Source organism: Lontra canadensis, unplaced genomic scaffold, assembly GCF_010015895.1.
Source record: "Lontra canadensis isolate GAN:19392208 unplaced genomic scaffold, GSC_riverotter_1.0 scaffold17, whole genome shotgun sequence".
In the NCBI taxonomy this organism is placed as follows: domain Eukaryota; kingdom Metazoa; phylum Chordata; class Mammalia; order Carnivora; family Mustelidae; genus Lontra; species Lontra canadensis.
This window is the reverse complement of record NW_022631011.1, coordinates 19,946,907-19,967,564: the sequence shown is the minus strand read 5'-3', so window position 1 is coordinate 19,967,564 and position 20,658 is coordinate 19,946,907. Positions and strand designations below refer to the sequence as shown.

The 20,658-nt window shown below is 40.9% G+C and overlaps 1 protein-coding gene across 4 annotated transcripts in view; it reads right to left on the bottom strand.

The window, feature by feature from the left end:
* Positions 1–20,658, bottom strand: part of ZNF521 (zinc finger protein 521) — a 273,940-nt gene that overhangs the window by 145,439 nt on the left and 107,843 nt on the right. For all 4 annotated transcript variants that reach the window (XM_032859736.1, XM_032859733.1, XM_032859734.1 and 1 more), the window contains one exon: positions 11,283–14,635. In XM_032859736.1, coding sequence (XP_032715627.1) covers positions 11,283–14,195 — 2,913 coding nt within the window. In that variant the 5' untranslated portion in view covers positions 14,196–14,635. The remainder of the gene's footprint in view (positions 1–11,282; positions 14,636–20,658) is intronic.

Sequence of the window (20,658 nt, the reverse complement as noted above, 5' to 3'; positions counted from 1 at the left end):
GGCTTAACCCACTGAGCCACCCAGGCGCCCCCCCACCCTTTTTTTAAATTTATTTATTTGACAAGAAAATCCTTATATTCTTCACCTTTCATTCTTTCATATACCTTTTTGAACCCGCTTGTCCAGTTCCAGAAAGTAAGAACGTAAAAAAGTACATTTTAAAACCTGTTGAAGTTTCCATTGGAGTAGCTATAATTTATAGATTAAATTAGGGATAATGGATAACTTTACAGTATTGAGTCTTCTTGTCCATGAGCGAGTTATGCATGATCATTATTTAAGTCTTTAAAAAATATTCCAATAATGTTTTACCGTTTTTCTCCACAAACATCTTGAACATCTTACAAGATTTATTTTTAAGTAAACTAATTTTTGTGTCTATTATAAATGGAATGATTTTACAACTTTTTTTCCCCACATTTTGCTGGTGAATAAAAATCTAATTGACGTATAGGAGTTGATTTGGTATCTAGCAAATTTACTAAGGTTTCATTTGTTATAATAATTTGTCTTTAGATTCTTTCAATATTGTTTTATATACAAACATAAGACCTCCAAATGACAGTTTGATTTGCTTCTTTTCAATTTTAGTGCTCCCTCCTTTTTTATACTTAAATTCATTTTTATTTTATGTTACATTGTTGACTAGGTCAATGAACAGGCCTTATTAGTTATTTTATTATGAACTAATAATTGCATTGAAACTTCTCCACTAATTATTATGCTTGCCAAAAATATTTCAAATACTCTTTATTAGGGTAAGAAAATCCCTGCCTGTTCCAAGTGTTCTTTTTAATCATGAAAATATGTTGAATTTAGATTTTTCTGCAACTCTTGAGATAAACATATAATTTGTCTCTTTTAAACTGCCAATGTGGTGAATTCAATCACTTTATTTATTGAGATTGAGCCCACCTTGCATTCTTGTGGTAAAACCATTTTAATATAATATAAACTCTTTTAACATAGTGGACTTAGTTTGTTAATATGTTCTTTAAAATTTTTTAATGTAAAATCACCTAAATTTTTCTTTTACTATATTTGTCTGGTTTTAATATGGAGATTATACTGGGCTTATTAAATGGCGTGACCCTTCTTTTTGTATTTTCTGGCACAGGTATGGAATTATGTGTATGTTCTGGTATTTTCTTTGTGGGGAGGTTTTCAACAATTTATTAAACTCTTTAATGTTTATGGAATTTTCTACTTCTCTCTTTTTTATCTTGAGCCAGCTTTGGTGACATACTATTCTAAAACCATTTCCATATAAACCCATTTATCCAACTATTAGTACAAAATTGTTCATAATATTTTCTTTTTTTTTAAATCTTGTGCATTTTGGATTTTCTTAAAGTAAAATTTAAAGTTAAGAAATAGCATATATATACTAAACTATAATCTTATCGGTATTGCTTAATGAAATTTTACATATGTATGTAACAGTGTAATCACCACATAGATCAAGATATGGAACATTTCTAGCACCCAGAATAATCCCTTTTGCCCCTTCCAACTCCATGCCATCGCAGAGGTCACTATTCTGACCTTGATCACCACTGATTAGTGTTGCCTATTGTTACACTTCATATGAATGGAGTTACATACTAGCAGGAGCCTGGTTCCTTTTTTTCAACATTGTGTATATGAGTTCCCGAGATTTGTTATTTAACAGTAGTTCATTCCCTTTTATTGCTGTGTAGTATTCCATTGTGTGAACAGAATGAGTTCACACCATTATATGAATGCATTTATTCATTTTCTTTTGACAGACATTTTGACTGACTCTAGCTTGAAGCTTATATGTCAAATCCACTATAAATATTCCTGTTCATAACCCATGGTGAACATTTGCACTCACATCTCTTAGATATAGACCTTGGAGCAGAATTTGTGGCTTATAGAGTCGGCCAGTATTCAACTTTAGTATATACTGCCCAGCAGTATTTTTAAAGCACTTGCACAAAATGATACTGCCCCTAGTAAAGTAAGAGAGTTCCAATTGCTCTCCATTCTTGGAAAATAAGGATTTTTGCATTCATTTTTACTTCAGTCATTGTGGTAGGTGTAGTGGCTCTCCTAGTATCTTTTAAAACTGCATATATGATGTTATGGCTCCCCTTTCATTATTAATATTATTTATTGTTATTTTTTAACTTAATTAATTTCATCAGAAGTTTATAAATTTTGTTAGTCTTGTCATAAAAGTGTTTTTTTACTTTGTTGGCTTCCTTGTTGCCAGTTTTCCATTTCACTATCTTTGCGCTTTGTGTTATCTTCCTCTCTCCTATTTTTTCATGAGCTTGTTTTGTTGTTCTGTTTCCAGTGTCTGGAACTAGATGTTTAGCTTATGGATATCATGCCTTTTTAAATTTTCTAATATGTATTTTTTTCTAATATGTATTCTTATGGTATAACAATGTTTTCCTCTAAGTGTTGCTTTGTTTTCACCTGGCAGGGTTTTTAATATAGCTTTCTTTCAGTTCTAAGTACTTTTAATTTCCCTTTTTATGCCCCCTTTGTTCCACATGTGGTTTTAATTTTTAAATTTATGGAGGTTTTTTTTTTTTTTTTTTCAATAACTTTTTCATGTATCATGGATTTGTATTGTGGCCAGAGAATTTGATTTGTGTGAACCTAGACTTCTAAATTGGTTGGAACTTCCTTCATGATAGGTAGGGTGTGAAGGAGAGCACCAGGTGTAAAACGATGGGCGTGGGCCTAGACAGAGGCTGCAAGAGATGCAAACGGCAGAGAAATCACAGCAGCTTGAGAGTGGTCAACCCAAAAGGTTAGAAGAACAGAGAAGACACGGGAAATAAAAATAGCACTTCATGCAAGAAGGATTAGGAGAAAGATGGAACACCGTCAAAAACTGGGGGGCAAAAGAAATTACGATTTGATTTGGTCAAAGGGCTAGCAGAATGCATAACTGATTATATCAGACAGGTAGCTAAAAATCCAAGACAGGGCCTCAGAAGAAGGTCGAGATCTGAAATGTGATATTTTAGTCATCTGCATGGGGTACTAACGAATAGGAAATAAGTAATAGGAAATAAGGGTGAGGGGACGAGAAGGGCAGATTAAGAATAGAATCTTCAGGGAAAAAATATGGAAAGGTGAAAACAGAAAGTATAAATAAGGAACTGGCTAGTTAGACTTTGTTAAAAGTTAAAAGTGTTTGGCAATTTGGGGGGCATTTTCTAGGTAGACAAAGTACATCTAATAGAAAATTGCATCTATATTATGCAATGAGTAGGGCAATACTGTAATAAGAGATCCAGAATGTAGCTCTTGATTTTCTTTCATTATTCAAAATCATCTTGAATATTTACTAATTTCTACCTCAACGCCATTTAAGCCAAAATGTAAAATGCTTTGCCTAAATAGAATCCTGCCACTACGTAGCATGACTCCACACTCTTCTGGCTTAGTCCTCAAAGAACAAATATTACGTGCAATTCAAGATCCATGGCTATAGACAAAAACATTCCTATTTCTGAATTTCATATGTTCTAAGAAGGCATTGGAACCCTATGAAAGGCATCAGCAAAAAAACTGAGAACTAGAAATAAGTACAGAAAATGTGAGGATGGTAGTGGCAGTGAGTTTAATGTGTGGGTCAATGATCAATGCCAGGTGAGCATGGGACAAGGGATAGACAGTGGGTATGAGGCAGGTGCTTCCATGTTCCACACCCTCATATTTATGCCAGGGATCATTAACTCCCTGTACCAGTACACTGTAGCTGCCAAACAAATATTGAACACAACAATAATAAATCGGAAAGCAGACTGAACTTGGCAAAGCAACAAACTCTATTTCAAGAACATCTTGAATCTTACACATTTGTTTGGTCATGTAAATTTTCTACTTAATTTTAAAGTATCATTTACCCAGAAGGAGCTTGCCTAATTTTTGCTCTCAGCAAAATTTAGTATCAGCAATTTGAAATATAGAAACTTAAAATCCATTCTTGTATGGAAATTTTTATTACATAAAACAGAACTGTGGAACTTGAGTGGGTTCTGAATTACCATCATGTACATATTACCATTTCAGTATACGAACCATAAAGAAAGAATATTGACTTCTAGACATTTAAAACAGACCTTGATATTGAAGGTGATTTTTGAACTATTAGAAACTTCTGGCCTTTCAGTTTATTTTAGTATTTTTAGATCAAACCTGACTTTAAAGCATGTCAGCACTTTGGGGTAAAGTTATCTATATCTTTATGTATTAGTTACTGGATATACACACATACACATGCAGAAATGGAGTATATGCTATTTTTGTCACTTCAAAGTACTTACACAATGTTCATTTGTTCAACTGACATTGACTGAGACCTATGACAAGCAAGTTGGGTATTCAGAGGTGAGAAAGAGGAAGAAGAAAATAAACAAGTAAAAAATTATAATTTTAAAAGGAGATCTTAAGGAGGAGACTAACTTCGGTAAGATTTTAGGGAGAAGCCCATCTGAGCAACATGGGAAGTCTCTGAAGAATGTTAAGTGACTCCATGTAATTTACATGTCTGCAGGACAATGCAGCATGAAGAATGGATTGGAAGCCAACAGAAGAAGGAGAGGGATCCATTAGGAAACTAGTGCAGTATCCAGGTGAGGAGTGAGGCCCAGACCATGCTGGTGGCTTTGGAGATGAAAAGACATGGATGGGATGACTTGTTAAAGGCAGAATCAAGAGACCCAGTACTTATTAACAGATTAGATGTGGGGAATGAGGAAAAGGGAGGAATCAGGAATGATTCCCTGGTTTCTTGCTTGAATAACTGGCTGTAAGGTGGTTCCCTTTACTCAAATGATGGAAGTCTGGAAAAAGAATAGGTTTCAGGAGAGACAACCAAAAGTTTAGACTGTACTCGTTACACTTCAAATATATAAAAGAGACGAAGATGGAAACATCAAGCTGTCAGCACACAGTAATCCAGAACTAAGCGGAGGTCTAGGCTATGAATAGAAATTTGGGAATTCTTAGCATGGAGATAGTTACAGCCACATGAAGAGATGAGAGGCCTACTGAGAGCATAGACAGAAAAAGAGGGCCAGGGAAGAGCCTCAAATTATCTCTGCGATTTTAGAATAGGGACGGGAGGAGAAACCTCCAAACACAGAAGTAGGAGGAAAACCAGAGAGCAAATGCCTTGAAGTCAGAGGTGCACATTGAGGGAAGAGCCATCTACTCTGCCCCGTGCCATAGGCATGATGGGGACAGGAAGGCTTTCTTTGGAACCTGGACACCAGGTGGGACTAACTACAACTTCTCTGGGAAATCCGGCCGTGAAGTGGAGTAGGATGATAACAGTGGACTGACACATCATCGGTGACGATGGAATGTTTTAAGACCAAATGGGGTAAGGAAGTATGGATAGTGATACTGTAGGTAACACACTCTGAGCAAGAACACACATTTATCCAATACCTTCTAGGTTTCCGTCACTGTAGCAGGTGGCTCCTGAATGAGAAAAAAAAAAAAAAAAAAAAAGCGAGGTGGCCAGCTGTCTTGCCATACTGCCATGAATGGAGAAAGGCTCTGGGTGAGCCACCAGCCGGACATAGCTCCACGAACCCCATCCACAGATGTATGTTCCTACTGTGGACCTGGCACTGTCATGGGTATTAGAAACATGAGATTGAGTAAATTCTTGCCCAAGGAATTCATAGGAAGACAAAGATAAAGAGGTAATTACAAAACAATGTGACAATTTTAATATATTTGTGACATATTGTATACACAGAGCACTCAAGGGGAGGAGAGGTGTTTGTGGAGGGAAGTCACGGTCCTAGGAGGACTTCTCGATCTCTAAATAGAGGGTAAGTTGGACAGCCTCATGGAAGGTGGAGGGAGACTGTTGGGTAGAAGAGACAGGGCAGATCTTAATGAGACACAGGGGCAGTGTGTCACCTGCAGGTTAATTAAAGTATTTTCAACTACAGAATAAGGTGAAAGGTAAGAAAAGGAAGAGAAAATTTATCAGGGGCCAGAAACTGAAGCGTCATTTTATTTCCCAATAAAAGGATATTATACTATCCTATAAGGATGGAAGTACAGAGCACTTAAAATGTTTCGAATAGGGAGGGACATGCTATTCAGATTTGTGTTTTAGATAGATTGTTCTGGCAGCTTTGTGGAGATGGATTTGAAAATGATAAGACTAAAGTCCAAGGGAACAATTAGGAGGCTGCTTCAGTCGTTTAGTGAAAGATGATCAGAGATTGAATTACAAATGTGGTAAGAGGATGAAGAGGAGGGGATTGATTTAAGAAATATATATGAGCTGAAACAGAGATCACTTGATGGCCAACTGGATGTGGAGAAAAGGGAGACAAGAAAATCGGTGGCTCCACAAGTGAAACAGAAAATATGAGAAAAGAAGCAGGTTCAGAGAAAGGATGGTGAGTTCAGTTTTGGTCCCACTGAGTTTCAAGTGTATGGAAACACGTGAGTGACTATCTCCAGCAGGCAACTGTGTGTGTGGGTCTGAATATCAGTGCAAAGGTGTAAGTCACAGATACCCTTTTTAAAATCTGTTCCATCGAGAGGTAATTCACATACGAAAATTCACTAATTTTACACCTTGTGGGTATTAACAAATGCATATAGTCATGTATCCACCGCCACAATCAAGATATGGAATATTTCCATCAGCCCCCCACCCCCACCCCCGAAAGTTCCCTCCTGCATTTGGGAGATATCATTTGGAAAGTCATCCATAAAATGTGGTAGCAGGAGCCATGGGAGTGGATGAGGCCACATGGAGGGGGTATGCAGAATGAGAGTAGCCACAGGGCACAAACTTGTAGGAGCAAACAGAGGAAGTAGGCTACACATCCCTCTATGAAGGCAACCAGGAGGGAAAAAGGACGCTTGGTAAAGAGGAAACAGCCAATACCGAGAAGTAGAACAGTGAGTAAACTAGGATAAGTTCTCTTTAAGGAAAAAACAAACAAACAAACAAACAAAACAAAAACAGCATTGCACTGGTCAGTTATCAGCAGAGACCTTAAATAAGTCTGCCGCCGTAAAGCGATGGAAACATGATCCCTTGCAGTGGGTGGAGGAAGGGAATGACCACAGAAAGTAAGACAGCAACACGGAGAGGATTTTATGAAAAGAATACGGATGAGATGGCAGCCAGAGGAAAGTCCAGGGGATTTATGAAAAGAGAATCTTGAGTCTGGAGTTAGAAAGCCAGCTGCCCAGAGCTCCTTGCCTACCACTTCCTAGTTGTGTCACCTTAGATCTCAATTTATCTGGGCCTGGTTTGCTGCCTATAAAATAAGGCAGCTTAATCAGATGGTCTCCAGAGTCCCTTCTGGTTCTGATTCTGTGGCTCTGCATAGCCAGCAACACAGACACAGATGGAAACCCTTGCAAGAGCAATTTCAGCAGACTGGCGGGGATGGCGTGAGCTGAAATGTGAGTAAATGACCCCTTGAAGAAACCCGGCAATCAGACATCCTGGAGAAATGGAAGCAGAAGGACACATGCTTCTAATGCCATCGTAAGAAAACATCTTAAGGTCCAAATGGGGCAGAACCTGACCAGGCTGGGCCAGTGTCAATGAACTCCAGAAGAAGAACTAACATTTATTCAACACACAGTAAATGTCAGTAACTCTGCAAGGTGTTTCGTGTATGGAAAAATCTGGATGGCCAGCATCCTTCTTGGGTTAGTTTATCTCTCCCGTTTATGGAATCGTCGTAGGTAACGGTGGTCAGGCATCAATGTATATCATCCATGATCTCTGAGAGCTAAAGGGAAATGAATAGGTTCCCCTAAATATTTTATTCGAAACAAAGACTCCATAAAGATGACATTACAGACATAGATTGATAATTGTAGGATTTTGGCACAAACAAAACACGTTCACAAATTCAGGAAGCATTATGCAGAAGAATTCAGATCTTTTGATTTCAATCCCAAATTTCTCCATTCCATGACAGCTACCTACTCTTATGTTTCCATAAGTGTCCTGTGCCTTGTCTTTCATCCATTTCTTGGATCGCATGCATTTATCCAATACTTAGCCTTCCCTAGATTATATCTAAATCCCTTTTAACTAGGTAATCTAGTCTCGACCAAAAAACATTCTTTTCAGTCTTTGAAATACTCATTCCAGTGTCTACCAATACCCTTATGTGATCACAAGTCATAGCCCAGAAAAAAAAATCTAATCTTGTTCTTGACAATATCTGTGTATCCGGGTTTTATTATGTCCGTGGTCTCCTTTTCTCTTCTGAAGTCTCAATCCTCAGCAAGAAGAGATGAAAATACCACCTACAGCACTAGGCCCTTCATTCCTGCCTAGGACACTGAAGTCAGGAGACATACATGCCACACTCCTTTTTGTGATAAAATTTATTCCTGCACGGCACACCCGTCTTTGGGCAAAGACTTAGGTAATAACTTCTCTTTTACCTACGTGGTAAAAAATTTACACAACACACAGGAGAAGACACAGAAGCTTAACTTGACTAACAAAGAATGTAAGCAAATTAATTTTTATTATAGGTCTTTTTCTTGCTAACGCGTTATTTGAGGCTCCTTTTTGTAAAATTCCATGTGTTTAGATTAATTTTCTTTGTCAAGTGCAAATGATATGGCCTACTGTACATTTTTAAGTGCAGAGGCTACCAGAAAGGAAGTGAGCACATGAAATTTTATGATCTAAATAGTGTAATGAAGAAAAAATAACAATGATGAAAATGTCAAACCAATTAGCACAAAGGAAATATGCACAACTGAATCCTAATATCTGGTCAGGTAAGGACATTGCTACACGCTCCTAATAATCAGGCTTAATAAGGAAGGCACTTTACCCTTCTGTTTAAAGAGTCACTTTTAAGCCTTGGTATGTAGGTGCTTACAAAACACTACTGTAAAAATTACAATTAGGGGTGCCTGGACAGCTCAGTCAGTCTGACTCTTGATTTCGGCTCAGGTCACGATCTCTCAGGGTCATGGGACGGGGCCCAGTGTCAGGCTCCCGGATTCAGCTCAGGGTCTGCTTGGGATTCTCTCTCTCTGCCCCTCCCCCTCTCAAATAAGTAAATGAAAAAATAAAATCTTAAAAAAAAGAATTACAATTAAGAAGTACTTTTAAAAATATCTTCTACATTATTCTATTTAAGGGCAGGATATAGTTAAACTTAATCATGAAGATTTTAGGTATAATTAAAAACTTGACCACCCCTTAAGGATAAGTTCTCTAAGCAAGTAACTCTAACCAAATTAACATGTAAAGATTATTCATATGTTCTCCTCCATTTAAAAAATAAATCTCACCTCAAGTGGTATAGTAATGTATAGCAATTTAGGAACATCAGAAAACATAAACCAAGAATAGAGAAGAAAAAACAGGCACAATGCCTTTCTATAATCTACTAAGAAACGAGAGCCTGATTTTGCTTGATTTTAAACGAACACACCACCACAATTGCGCGCGCGCGCACACACACACGCGCGTGCGCGAATGCAGTCATTTCAAATCAATTTTATGCACCATTTAAATTAAACATGAATATACAAACTCCCCTCTATATGTTAAGCATAGCAAAATAAGAAAGGGGAGAGGAGTAATTTTCTGCATAAATGTTTTTCTAAAATTCTTGTTCACAAGCATTTTAAAAAAATAAGACCTTTTGGGGACAACTGGGTAAATTTGAATATGGACATCTTAAAGATGACATTACAGATCTATTTGATTTCTTTTTTATCTATTTGATTTCTTTAACTGATTTAGTTAATTGCCTTAATTAATAATATTATGATTAAATGGGAAAATATCCTCCTTCTTAGGAAAACCACGATGTCTGAAACTTACTTTCATGTAGTTCAGATTAACAAAAAGTTTGCAAAGAGAGAGAGAGAGGGAAAAATTGTGACAAAATGTTCATATCTGGTAAATCTGTGATATGGATACACAAACACATGTTCACAGTGTTATTCCCTTAGCTTTTCTATAGGTTTAAACATGTTTGAAAGAAAAAGTTGGAAAAAAATAATTCATTTCATCTGATTAGAACGACCAAAAGACACTATTTGATCCAACACATGAGTCAGGAGCCATTATCAAAACTATGCTCTTCCAGCTGTCCTCATCAGTTTGAAAGGACTTCACTTATTTAAATGAGAGAAAGGTGCAGATTTACTTGGAAGGAGAGAAAGGAAAGCAGCTTCAAAGTTTGGGAGCTTGCCTGTCACGCAGATGCCACATTTCAGGAGGATAGGCTCTGTGTCAGTCTTCCCAGCTCTCCCCTACCAGCTGACTGATGGTTATCTGCAGGGACGTGCAGGGGGGCCTCCAAGAGGGTGTGAGTGCAGTAACAAGATAAGGAAAATGCAGTGACCCCAAACTGAAGGGAGATGGATCTCCCTGGGGTTTTCATTTGGATGGATCTCCAGATAGGGGCAGGTAGGGAAGTGGAAAGAACTCTTAGAAACTAGGTGATAAAGCATAAAGAAATTATAATAAAATGAGCCATCCTCTGCTCAGCTTCAAGGACTGGTGACTTATAAAACTATTTCATTGTAAATGAACTTATTTTTCATACTCATTATGGCAAAGAAGGCATGAAACCACTCTTACACTAAGGGAAAAAAAAAAATCCACTTTCATTTTGAAACCCAAGCCCAGATAGTGAAGACTCGGGGACATTTAAGGGGACTCCTTGAAAAGGAACATTGGGCACGTGGCGCTTGATAAATGTAGGGGCTTTTAAAAAATCCTGTTGTGCGAAAATATTTTGCTCACCACCCAGAAGACAAAGAGAAACAGTGAGTGTTGACAACATGGTATTATAAAACCACCCCTACCCAATTTGTTATCCACAAATATATATATTCCTTTTAATTTACTCTAAGCCAGTATGTTGGCCCATAGCATCTTACTTTTATGTCATTATCTCTCTGCCATACACACAAGTCATAGCTGGGGATTTCAACTCGCGGTGAAGCTATGCTGAGATTCCAGATCTCAGTGGTGCTGGCATGAGCGCTGATCTCTTCAGTCATAGAGAAGACAATATCCTAGGGAGACTGGAATTAGTCCTATTTTGCACCATTCAAGCCAAAATGCTGCTTATCAAGAAGCAAGTAATTGCTGGCTAATGGCTATGGGGGTGGGGGTGGAACCCACTGCATTTCAATCTAAGCATCTCTCGGCACATGACAATAAATAAGGCTGCGGAGAGTGGACACACCAAGTGGCAAGGGTTTCCTGAGGAGGTTAAAGAGCAAACAGTAAAAAGGCAAGTTACCTCATCCGACTGAGAGGGACTGATTCTGGGCATTGGCGATACTTGCGGAGTTTTCAACTGTGTGCTGTTGCTATCTGGCACGAGCTCTCGGTGGACCGTTTGGATGTGGTTCTGGAGTTCGCTTTCAGACTCAAACTTAACGTTGCAGCTAGAACAGCGAGTCTTCAGTCCCCCCGCCTTGCCTTTCCCCTCGATGGCAGCGAGATTCTCATTCTGGCCCAGGCCCGGCCTGTTCGTGCCGGGAGGGATGTTGATGCCTGGGCTGCCGCTCTTACTGAGGTTCACACAGCCAGCGCACAGACCATATGGCAGGCCGTTGATGTCAAGTTTCACCAGATCCTGCTTGGAACGGAACTCTTTGAGGCAAGACGCACACTTGTACAGTTTTTGGACGTGCTGGCCACGCCCCGTGGCCTGGACGGCGGACCCATTCCCTGTCTTTTGCATGTGGAATGTCCCATGGATTTTGAGTTCCAAGGTGGAGGTCACGGTCTGCATGCAGACCACGCAGCGAAATCCCGTGAGGGAATTCCGCAAGTCAGGGTGCATTTGGCAATGCTCTAAAAACTCCTCTTCGCTCTGGAGAGGCATCTTGCAAATGCGGCAGTTGCCCGTGTCGAGACTCTTACTGTGCGTGACTTTGTGCTCGGTCAGGGTTAAAAGGGAGGGAAACCGCTCTCCACAGATAGGGCACATGTAGTGTTTGACAGGGCCGAGGTGGGTCTGCATATGTTCGCGGAGGCCATTTTCAGAGAAGAAGGTTCGAGAGCACACGTTACACTTGTAATTCCCTTTGATGAGCTCGGCTTTCTTCTTCACGATGGCACTCTCCCCGGGTCTGATGTTGTGGTCCCGGAGCTGGTGGTTCTGCAGTAGGGTCTCCATGGTGTAAGCCGCCCCGCAGATGTCGCAGCCGTACATCGGCTCCGACGTGTCCACATCTTCCTCGCTGCCGTCGTGGCTGTTGTGGGACTCCTGGCTGTTGGTCAGCAGGGTCTGCAGCTCCACCTCCTCCTTCTGGACCTGCTCCGAAGCCCCGTTCGCCCCGCAGTTGGGAGTCTTGGTCTCGAACACGCAGTGCTTCTCCCGCAGGTGCTTCTCCAGCAGGATGATGGCGTGGAAGGCCTTGCTGCAGAACTTGCAGTTGTACTTCTTGCTGTGGGTGGTGATGTGGCACTGGAGCTCCACCTCGGTGCCAAAAGACTCGCCGCAGAAGATGCACTTGTGCACCTTGCCTTGATTTTCCAGGTGGTTGTGTTTCACGTGGAGCTGCAAGTCGGTCTCATTCCGGAAGTCCCAGTTGCAAGACGTGCACCTGTAGACCTTCTTCTCGTTGCTGTGCTTCACGGCCAGGTGGAGCTGAATGGAGACTTTCGAGTCGAAAACTTCTTGGCAGAGCGTGCACCGGAAGAAGACGAAGGTGTGCATGTCCAGCAGGTGTTTCTGAAGGTCGTCCACTGATGTGAACTGCTTGTCGCAGCTCTCGCAGATGTAGTAGGTGGAGGTGATCATGAAATGAATGGTGACATGCTTCAGCAAGGACTCTTGGTTGGGGAATTCCTTGTTGCACTGAGGGCAGGTCAGTTTGGGGAGCACAGTGTCGAGATGAGTTTTTAGGTGAGTCTGAAAGCTGTCGAGGGACGTGTACTTAGCACCACACTGATTACAGATATACTCTCCCGCCGGACGCCCAGGGGCGCCGCCCACCGCCTGCATCATCTTAAGAGATGTCTGCTCTATGGCCACAGGAGATAAGGGGCTCAAGGCCCTGGATTTCTTGCCGTTGTGAATATAATTCAGGGCCAAGGGAATGTTTTTGTGATTCTCTTTGATATGCTTGTTCAGCTTAAGAACGCTGTTGAATATTGGCGAATTCGTACAGTAAGAACAAGAATAGACTTCTACGACCGGTTCCTTCGGAGTCCCGAGAACCGGAGACCCGAATCGGGAGCCACTGAGGTCACAGTGGACCTGTCTTATGTGCTCTTCCAGGGAAGAGTCAGTGAGAAACCCCATGTAGCAATGGGGACAAAAGAACGCATTGCTATCCTTAGCGGCAGGGTTCGCAAATCCGTGAGAGCATCGGATATGTTCCTGAAGGGTGTTGAGGTCGTTGACAACTTCGGAGCAGAAGTTGCACTGGTAGACGATGGCAGGCATGGCAGAAACGATCAGACCCGGGTCCTGAGCTTCATGCACTTGCTTGAGATGTTCGTTCAGGTTATAGAGGGAGGGCAACACCTCCAAGCAATACTGACAGATGTGGGCCTGTTCGGGCTTGTCTAAATGCATCGTTTTCAGGTGAATCTGCAAAACGGCCAGACTCGAGAACAACTGCTTGTTGCAGTAAATACAGCTGTAGGTCACTTTCGCCTGTTTACTCGAGGGGACGGTCAGGTCGGGGGTCTGCTGGGCGGCCCGCTTCCTCCCCCGGCTCTTTGGGATGGGCGGGGCAGCCTCCACCATGGTCGAGCTGTCCACGGAGAGGTTGGAATCTGGGGTCGTGCTGGACACGGACGTGTAGCCCACCGTGACCAAAGAGGGGCTGTTGCTGTGGTTGCATGACTCGGCCTGCTGGTGGCTGTCCATGTGGCTGTACAGCTCCTCGACTGTGTGGAAGCTCTCCGAGCAGATGCTGCAGGAGTTCTTCTTCTCCCCGCCGTGCACCTGCTCCATGTGGTTCATGAGCGGCGTCTCCTCCACAAAGAGCTCGTGGCAGTAGATGCACTGGAGGGCTGCCCGGTCCTCGTTCGGGGAGCACTCGGGGTGGCACTCCGCGATGTGCTTCTGGAGGTCTTCCGGGAAGTCGAAGCCTTCCTCGCACTGACTGCACTTCTGAGTGTCCTTCATCTTCCAGTCCTCCATCCTGGAGCCAGACTGGGAGCCGTCCTTGTTTCTCTCGTGAACCTGCATGTGTCCGTGCAAGGAGCTAGAGGACAGGAACCCACGGCGGCAAATGGCACATTTATATGGCTTGTTGGATGTGTGAGTCTTTAAGTGGATCTTCAAGTGATCACTGCGGGAGAACGCAGCGTCGCATTCACTGCAGTGGTACTTCTTGTCCCCCGTGTGGAGCTTGATATGGCGGTCTCGGCTCCGCTTGTGTTTGAACAGCCGACTGCAGTAGGTGCATTTGAAAGGCAGTTTGTCGCTGTGGCTCTGCTCATGGTGCTTTAGGTAGCTGAGGCGGCTGAAGGACTTGTCACAGAATTGGCATGGATACGGGAGTCCAGGGCCACCTTCTTCCTCTCCAAAATCGCAACCTTCTCCGTGGCTAGGGGAAGTCTGGTCCTTGCTAGAAGGTGAGGAAGCCGGCCAAGAGCAGGTGGGATCATCTTCAACATCCACTCCATCTGCAAGGAGAAGCAAGGGAACATTTCATCTCACGGGCTGAGACCTCGAGAGCGAGTTTACCTACCATTCTCGACAAGTCCATTAACGGTCAGACCATCTAGAACCTTCCGGTGTGGGGGGGGGGGGGGAAAAAAAAAAAAAAACAAAAAAACCGGAGGACAAAATATTTGAGAGGAACACTTTCAAATCTGAGCCCAAAGCTTTTATTCTACATTTACTTTTTACTGGCTTATAAAATGTAAGAAGATATTAAATAGTTCTATGTCTAAATTACCACTTTTATTACTTTTTTATCATTTTTCCTTAGAAGCAAGGTATATATTACGCATCGACAATTTTATTAAAATGCAGATTTTAATATATTTAATGTTTCTTCTGTATTCATTCTAAAATGATTTGCATATTATGGGAGCATCTGAAGAACCAAATGAAAAGAGGAAATATTACAGGAATGATTTAAAATTAATGCAGTCAACCCAGATGTCTAATATTTAATAAAAAATTCCCTCTACATTTTGTTTGTTTTTCTATAAAAAGGCAATTCTGAAGACCAAAATCTTTTATGGGGTTCTTATTGATACAGACCTTATTGCTTTCAGCAAAAAAATATTAAAAAGTAAGCACATGGAGGAAGACAGAAAACACAATAATAATTACATCTTGTGTAATGAAAGACAACCAGGATTTCTTCAATAACTGAAAGATTCGAATACCATAGGCCAGAAAATGGATTATTAAATGTTAGCAGGGTACCACTAGATATTACATGTAGCTAGGATCAGCCAGGATCAAGAAAAAATGAGAGTTTCACAAGGGCCAGATTGTAATAGTGTATTTTGTTTGGAAAGTTCAAGAGGTGGCCCACCATTTCTTCCTTTTGCAAAAGTTTCAGCGGCATGAACTTCCTTAGCCAAACAGGACCTGCACTTTGAGGTGAGCAGAGACAAAGCGACTTGTGAAAAACTGGAAACAGGAAAAGTGATAAATGATTATGGTAAATGCTGAAAGATTTATGAGTAACAAAGAGAAGACAAACAAGACTGAAAGCCAGATATAACCTTAGCAAGTTATCCATAAAGTAACTCTACCTTATATTGGGTGTTTTTTAACTATGTTCTTGGCAAACATGCACTCCTATCCCTGTTGCTTTCTTAACATCCGAGTGGAAAATAAGACCTTCTCAAGTAGGTTATTAAACCTCTTTTTTGCTTTTCAAAACAATCTATCATTCAAGGCGAGAAGAAACTTTTCACTCTCCAAAAGAGTAAGATTTTTCAGAAATGCAGATGAGTAAAGACCATCAAGTGAAGCTGGTGGACACAGTGATCCTATTAGGATAATAGGTTCAATTAGAATATTATTAGGATATTCTAATAAAATCCGATTAGAATGTGATCAAGTAAGTTTTTAAATTCTTCAAAGCTCAAGTTCACTAGCAAGCTATATTATTAACATAAAAGTAGAAACTGGCAAGCATTATGTAAACAAATTCCACGTCTGCTTTCTTTAAGGTAACAAGATTTTACTAGATTATCAGCCTCTTGCTTATCCACAGGAAACAGATGAGGATCATTCCTTTCCTGCATCTAGAAACTGATGACAACACCATCTCACTATCAATGCCAGATGGCAACCATCTAACTCTGAGAAAACAACCAAACACCATTCCTGGATCCCTGCCCACTGCAACAAAGCTTTGCAATACAAGTTGAAAATCGCATGATTTTACATCCTCATTTATATGAGTCTGTAACCCAACATGTTTCCAGCATAAAAAAGGATCTAATAGTTGTGGCTTTGATTTAAATTTAAAGGTGAGTACGAAGGAAGAACCTAGACAGACAAGCTCAACTCACCATCAACCATCAGATAGAAAAACGATTTTTAAAATTTTAAAACAAAACAAAACCAAAAAAAACCCCTCAATGGTGATTCTAGCTTCCCTTTTAAAAAACTATGAGGCGCCTAAGGACGGTGTCCCTAAAACAAACCAAAGTTTTAAAATATTTCCTTTAAGTGAAAAAATTGCTATTTATTAAATTTGCTCAGCATTCTAGGTCAAAAATCTAATATAGTTCACATCTTCTCTTATATCCTATTGTTTCACTGAAAAATATTTTCAAACACATCGTCTCATTGGTACAGTTGGGAAAACAGTGAATCAGAATTTATCATGAATCTAGACTCGAAGAAAATAACTACTGACCCTAAAAATTTAGCAAGTGAACCTATTATTAAAATGCAGGTTGCGTCCAGGCATGATATACTGTTACACAAATGTACAAAAAATTACAGAGCAACCGACCATTATAAATACTGTGCAATCCCTGATACCACTCTTAAATCAGGTTCTTGTCCGTGGCCATGCCTGACTCTACTTATTACATAACTGTTCTCTTAAGCTTGTAAATTTCAACATGTCAAGTGAGCTGAGGGTTAGGATCAAGTTTTTACTCAACCAGGCTTCAAGGGAGCTGGAAACCTTCTTTTCCCTCTCTCCGACCCCTGTTATTTGGTCTTGGGGGAAAAGAAAGTGAAAATCACAGATGATGTGTCTTTGTAACCGAAAGACATGAAAAGAGAGTACAGGATTCGGAAGGCTTGGGCTGGGGCTTGGAACAGACGAAGCAGGGTGAAAAATCTAAGCAGGCAACGCTACTTTTAGAAAAATAAATAAAGGTTTCATGAAAGGCTGATTTCTATTTTAAAATCTAAATGGTAAAAAACAAAACAAAACAAAAAAAAACCCTCATTTGCTAGTACTATAAACGGATGTGTGCTCGCAGGGACACACAAGGCACTCAGTGACAAAACTCCCAGTGGGGTTGGTCCTGGCTCCAAGGGTATCGGTCTCCCAAGACTTCTGTGGTGGTGGTGGTGGTGTGGCCAGTATTCTCTGAGGTCTGCCTAAGTCTAGAAAGCTGCCCGTCTCCAGGAACTTCAACTTTCTGGCAGCCACCACGCAAACCATGTTTAGATGGCTAATACAGATTTGAACAATTTCACGTTCTTTTTTTCACATGGGAGAAAACTATGGAGGATTCTTCCAGGGCTGGTTTCTGAATCAACTCAAACTCTCTTTTTCCCCTCAGCACTGACTAAGTGCTACTTACAGGAATGTCTTTCTGCTGGCCCAATGGCAGTTTTTCTGCATTTCAATGTGAAGTACTTAACATGTCCATGTTACATTTTAATTTTTGGAATCAGTCACTTCACACTAGGTGACTCTCAGAGAACTGTAGCTCTTACAGCCAGGAGACGGAAAAAAAAAAAAAAAAAAAAGAAAGAAAAGAAAAGAAAGAAAGAAAAGAAAAGAAACAACTTTGCTGGAAACCAGCTCCCCAGCCTAAAAGTCTATTTAAAGATGCAAATGTGTGTGCATAGTTAGTGCAGATGTTTTTCTACAGCAACTGTACTTGCTGAGTTTCGCCATTTCCATAAAGCACATTAAAACAAGTGTGTGAACACTGCGAGATGAAAGTCTCCAACACTCCTGAGACTTTCAGTGGAAAGTAGAGCCGCCTGACTTTTCTCCAAGCAGACAGGAATGCCCATGATTCAGCAGCCTGAGTAAATAAAAGAGGTCCTTATTTCCTAATTTTGCTGGCTGGCCACACTGCAGCAGCCTCTGTGCTCCTGCCAAAGGGGATGCAGGACTGGAACTACACCCAGCCGCTGAAGGCCTGTCTTTGTTAGCCAGCCAGGCTTTCCCGACCATCTTCTGGCAACAAAACGACCATATCCTGCAAGGAAGACCTCCATCTCAGGCTTGATGGTTCTCCAGTCTGCCGAAAAGGACCAAACGACAGATTTCGGCGGGTCTGTGTCAGAGGAGGACAGCTGGAAACTCAGTTAGCGGCGGAGCAACACCTGTTCGGTCATATTTACGGGGAAAAGCGCTCACGAACAAAAAAGTGAAGTCTAGGAGAAGGTGTTCCACAGAGCACAAAGTACCTTTGTGATATAAGCCACTGGCCCCCTGTGTGCCGGCCTGGGGAGGAGACGGCAAAAACTGGGTGTGATGTTATCCTGGCTACTGGGGATGAACAGACGAGTGCACCCCCAGAAGGGCGCATCGGTTGCCAATCAGGGACCCGACCCGCCGGCAGAGAAAGGCTAAGGGTCCTGGCCACTCTTTTTGGCTTTCGAGCCAAACTGAAGTCGCCGATAAAAATAAAAATAATAATAGCAGTAATAAGATCAAAGAAGTAGGAAGAGAGGATGTGCAGAAAGGTTTGGAGGTTGCCAATGTTTATTTTGCACCATTGAGCGCGTGTTGAGGGCAGGGAGCGTGCCTTTCAGAATGTTGACTCTCACAATATAGGCCGCCTGAAATTATTAAGGAGAAAGTAAAATAAGGTGGAGGGAATCACTGTAGATGTTAAAGAAATTATCCAGAGCTCCAAAGTTATGGAAACTTCTGACATTTTTCGTTCTTCACACGGCTGGGCCCTTGAGAAGCTGGCTTACTGATATCCTTTTGCAACCTGAGCTCATTCACTGCAACCGCAGGGTACTCTCTAAACTGCCCTTTGGGGACTCAGTATCGTGTGTGCAAGTGCCACACAGCAAGGTTCCTTAACAGGGACAGGATTTACATCTATGGTTACTTTTTAAGTGAGGAAAAGTACAAATACGGACAGGTCTGCTGCCTCTGTTTTCAGGAGTGTGATGACTCAGAATGAGAAGGAAAAGTCAAGAGTCTGGAGTTTTATTTCTAGCTTCATTACTGACTTAGAGAGTGACCTGGCCAAGTCATTTAATCTGGCCCTACCTAGGTACCTCACCTGCAAAATGAATACAATAATTCTTGCTCCATCCCCTCTGGGGTGTTCCAGAGATGAGCGAATGTTTCTGGGGCACCTATCATCCCTGGAAGGAAAGCCGAATAAGTAAACAAAAGGATTTACATGTGTGGCATGCACTTATGTTTCCACATGTAAGAGTCTCGGTGTTTAGTGTAAACATATTTTAACATGTTCTTTCCTTTAATGAAACCACTGGAAGATGAGCTTTCAGGATCAGCCCCATGGAAACCTACAGTGCCTTAAGCGTTGTACATTCTGTCATCACGAAAATAAAATATAGATAGCTGGTGATATCTAAAAATTAATGGACCATAAATCCAGGCTGACTTTGTTCCGAGTATTAAATTATCATACATAAGATATAATCTTGGGTCTTTACAGACAGATAACCTTGGAACAAGTGTTTTGCTCTGTAATTCTGAAGCCAAGTATATAATTTTCAAAGTACCTCTCAACACTAGCAATACAGTCATTGCATTACTTAACATCAAAATAAGTTCATTTAGAAGATGATCTTTCAAGTGTAGAACAATAAGTTAAAACACAAGACCCAAGCAGATTTCCAGGTTATTTCCTCCACCAGCTTAAAATGATTATTTCTGCCAGCACGGGCCCTGTAAGAGCAGTTCTGAACTCTCATATTAAAAAGAGTTCATAGTCCTTTTTTCATTCATTAATTACCCGAGCCACCTTAAAAGAAAAGGAGAATCCCGAGGGGAATACGTAGTTGTGCACAAAGACGAAAAGAAGCTAGGCACCACTCAAAGAGAACAGTGTCTTCACTTCACAGAGGAGACGGAGATATTTCTTGTGTTAACCTGTTGCTATCACAGTAACAATTTTACATCACCATATGTAAAACCGTCTAACCAAATTACACAATACATTTTTAAAGCAATGGTTTTCGAGGGCTAAAGGATACGGTCGTTCTGAATAAACCATTACGCATTATTACACAATTGCTTCCTTTCATTCTCAATAGAAATGTCAACAGTTTTAGAAAAGCTGCAATTTTAATGATATAACTTTCATACTTTTTGCAAAAATCAACAGCTCCACATGAAATTCACTTCTTTGTCATAAAACTTATTTAACTACTTGAAAATGTATACTCTTTACGGGGTGTTCAAAAGAGAAATGTAAACTTTAAAATTATTTATAATTCACAGATGCTTTTAAATTCTGTAATGTTCCAAATTGTTCTAGAAGGGCCA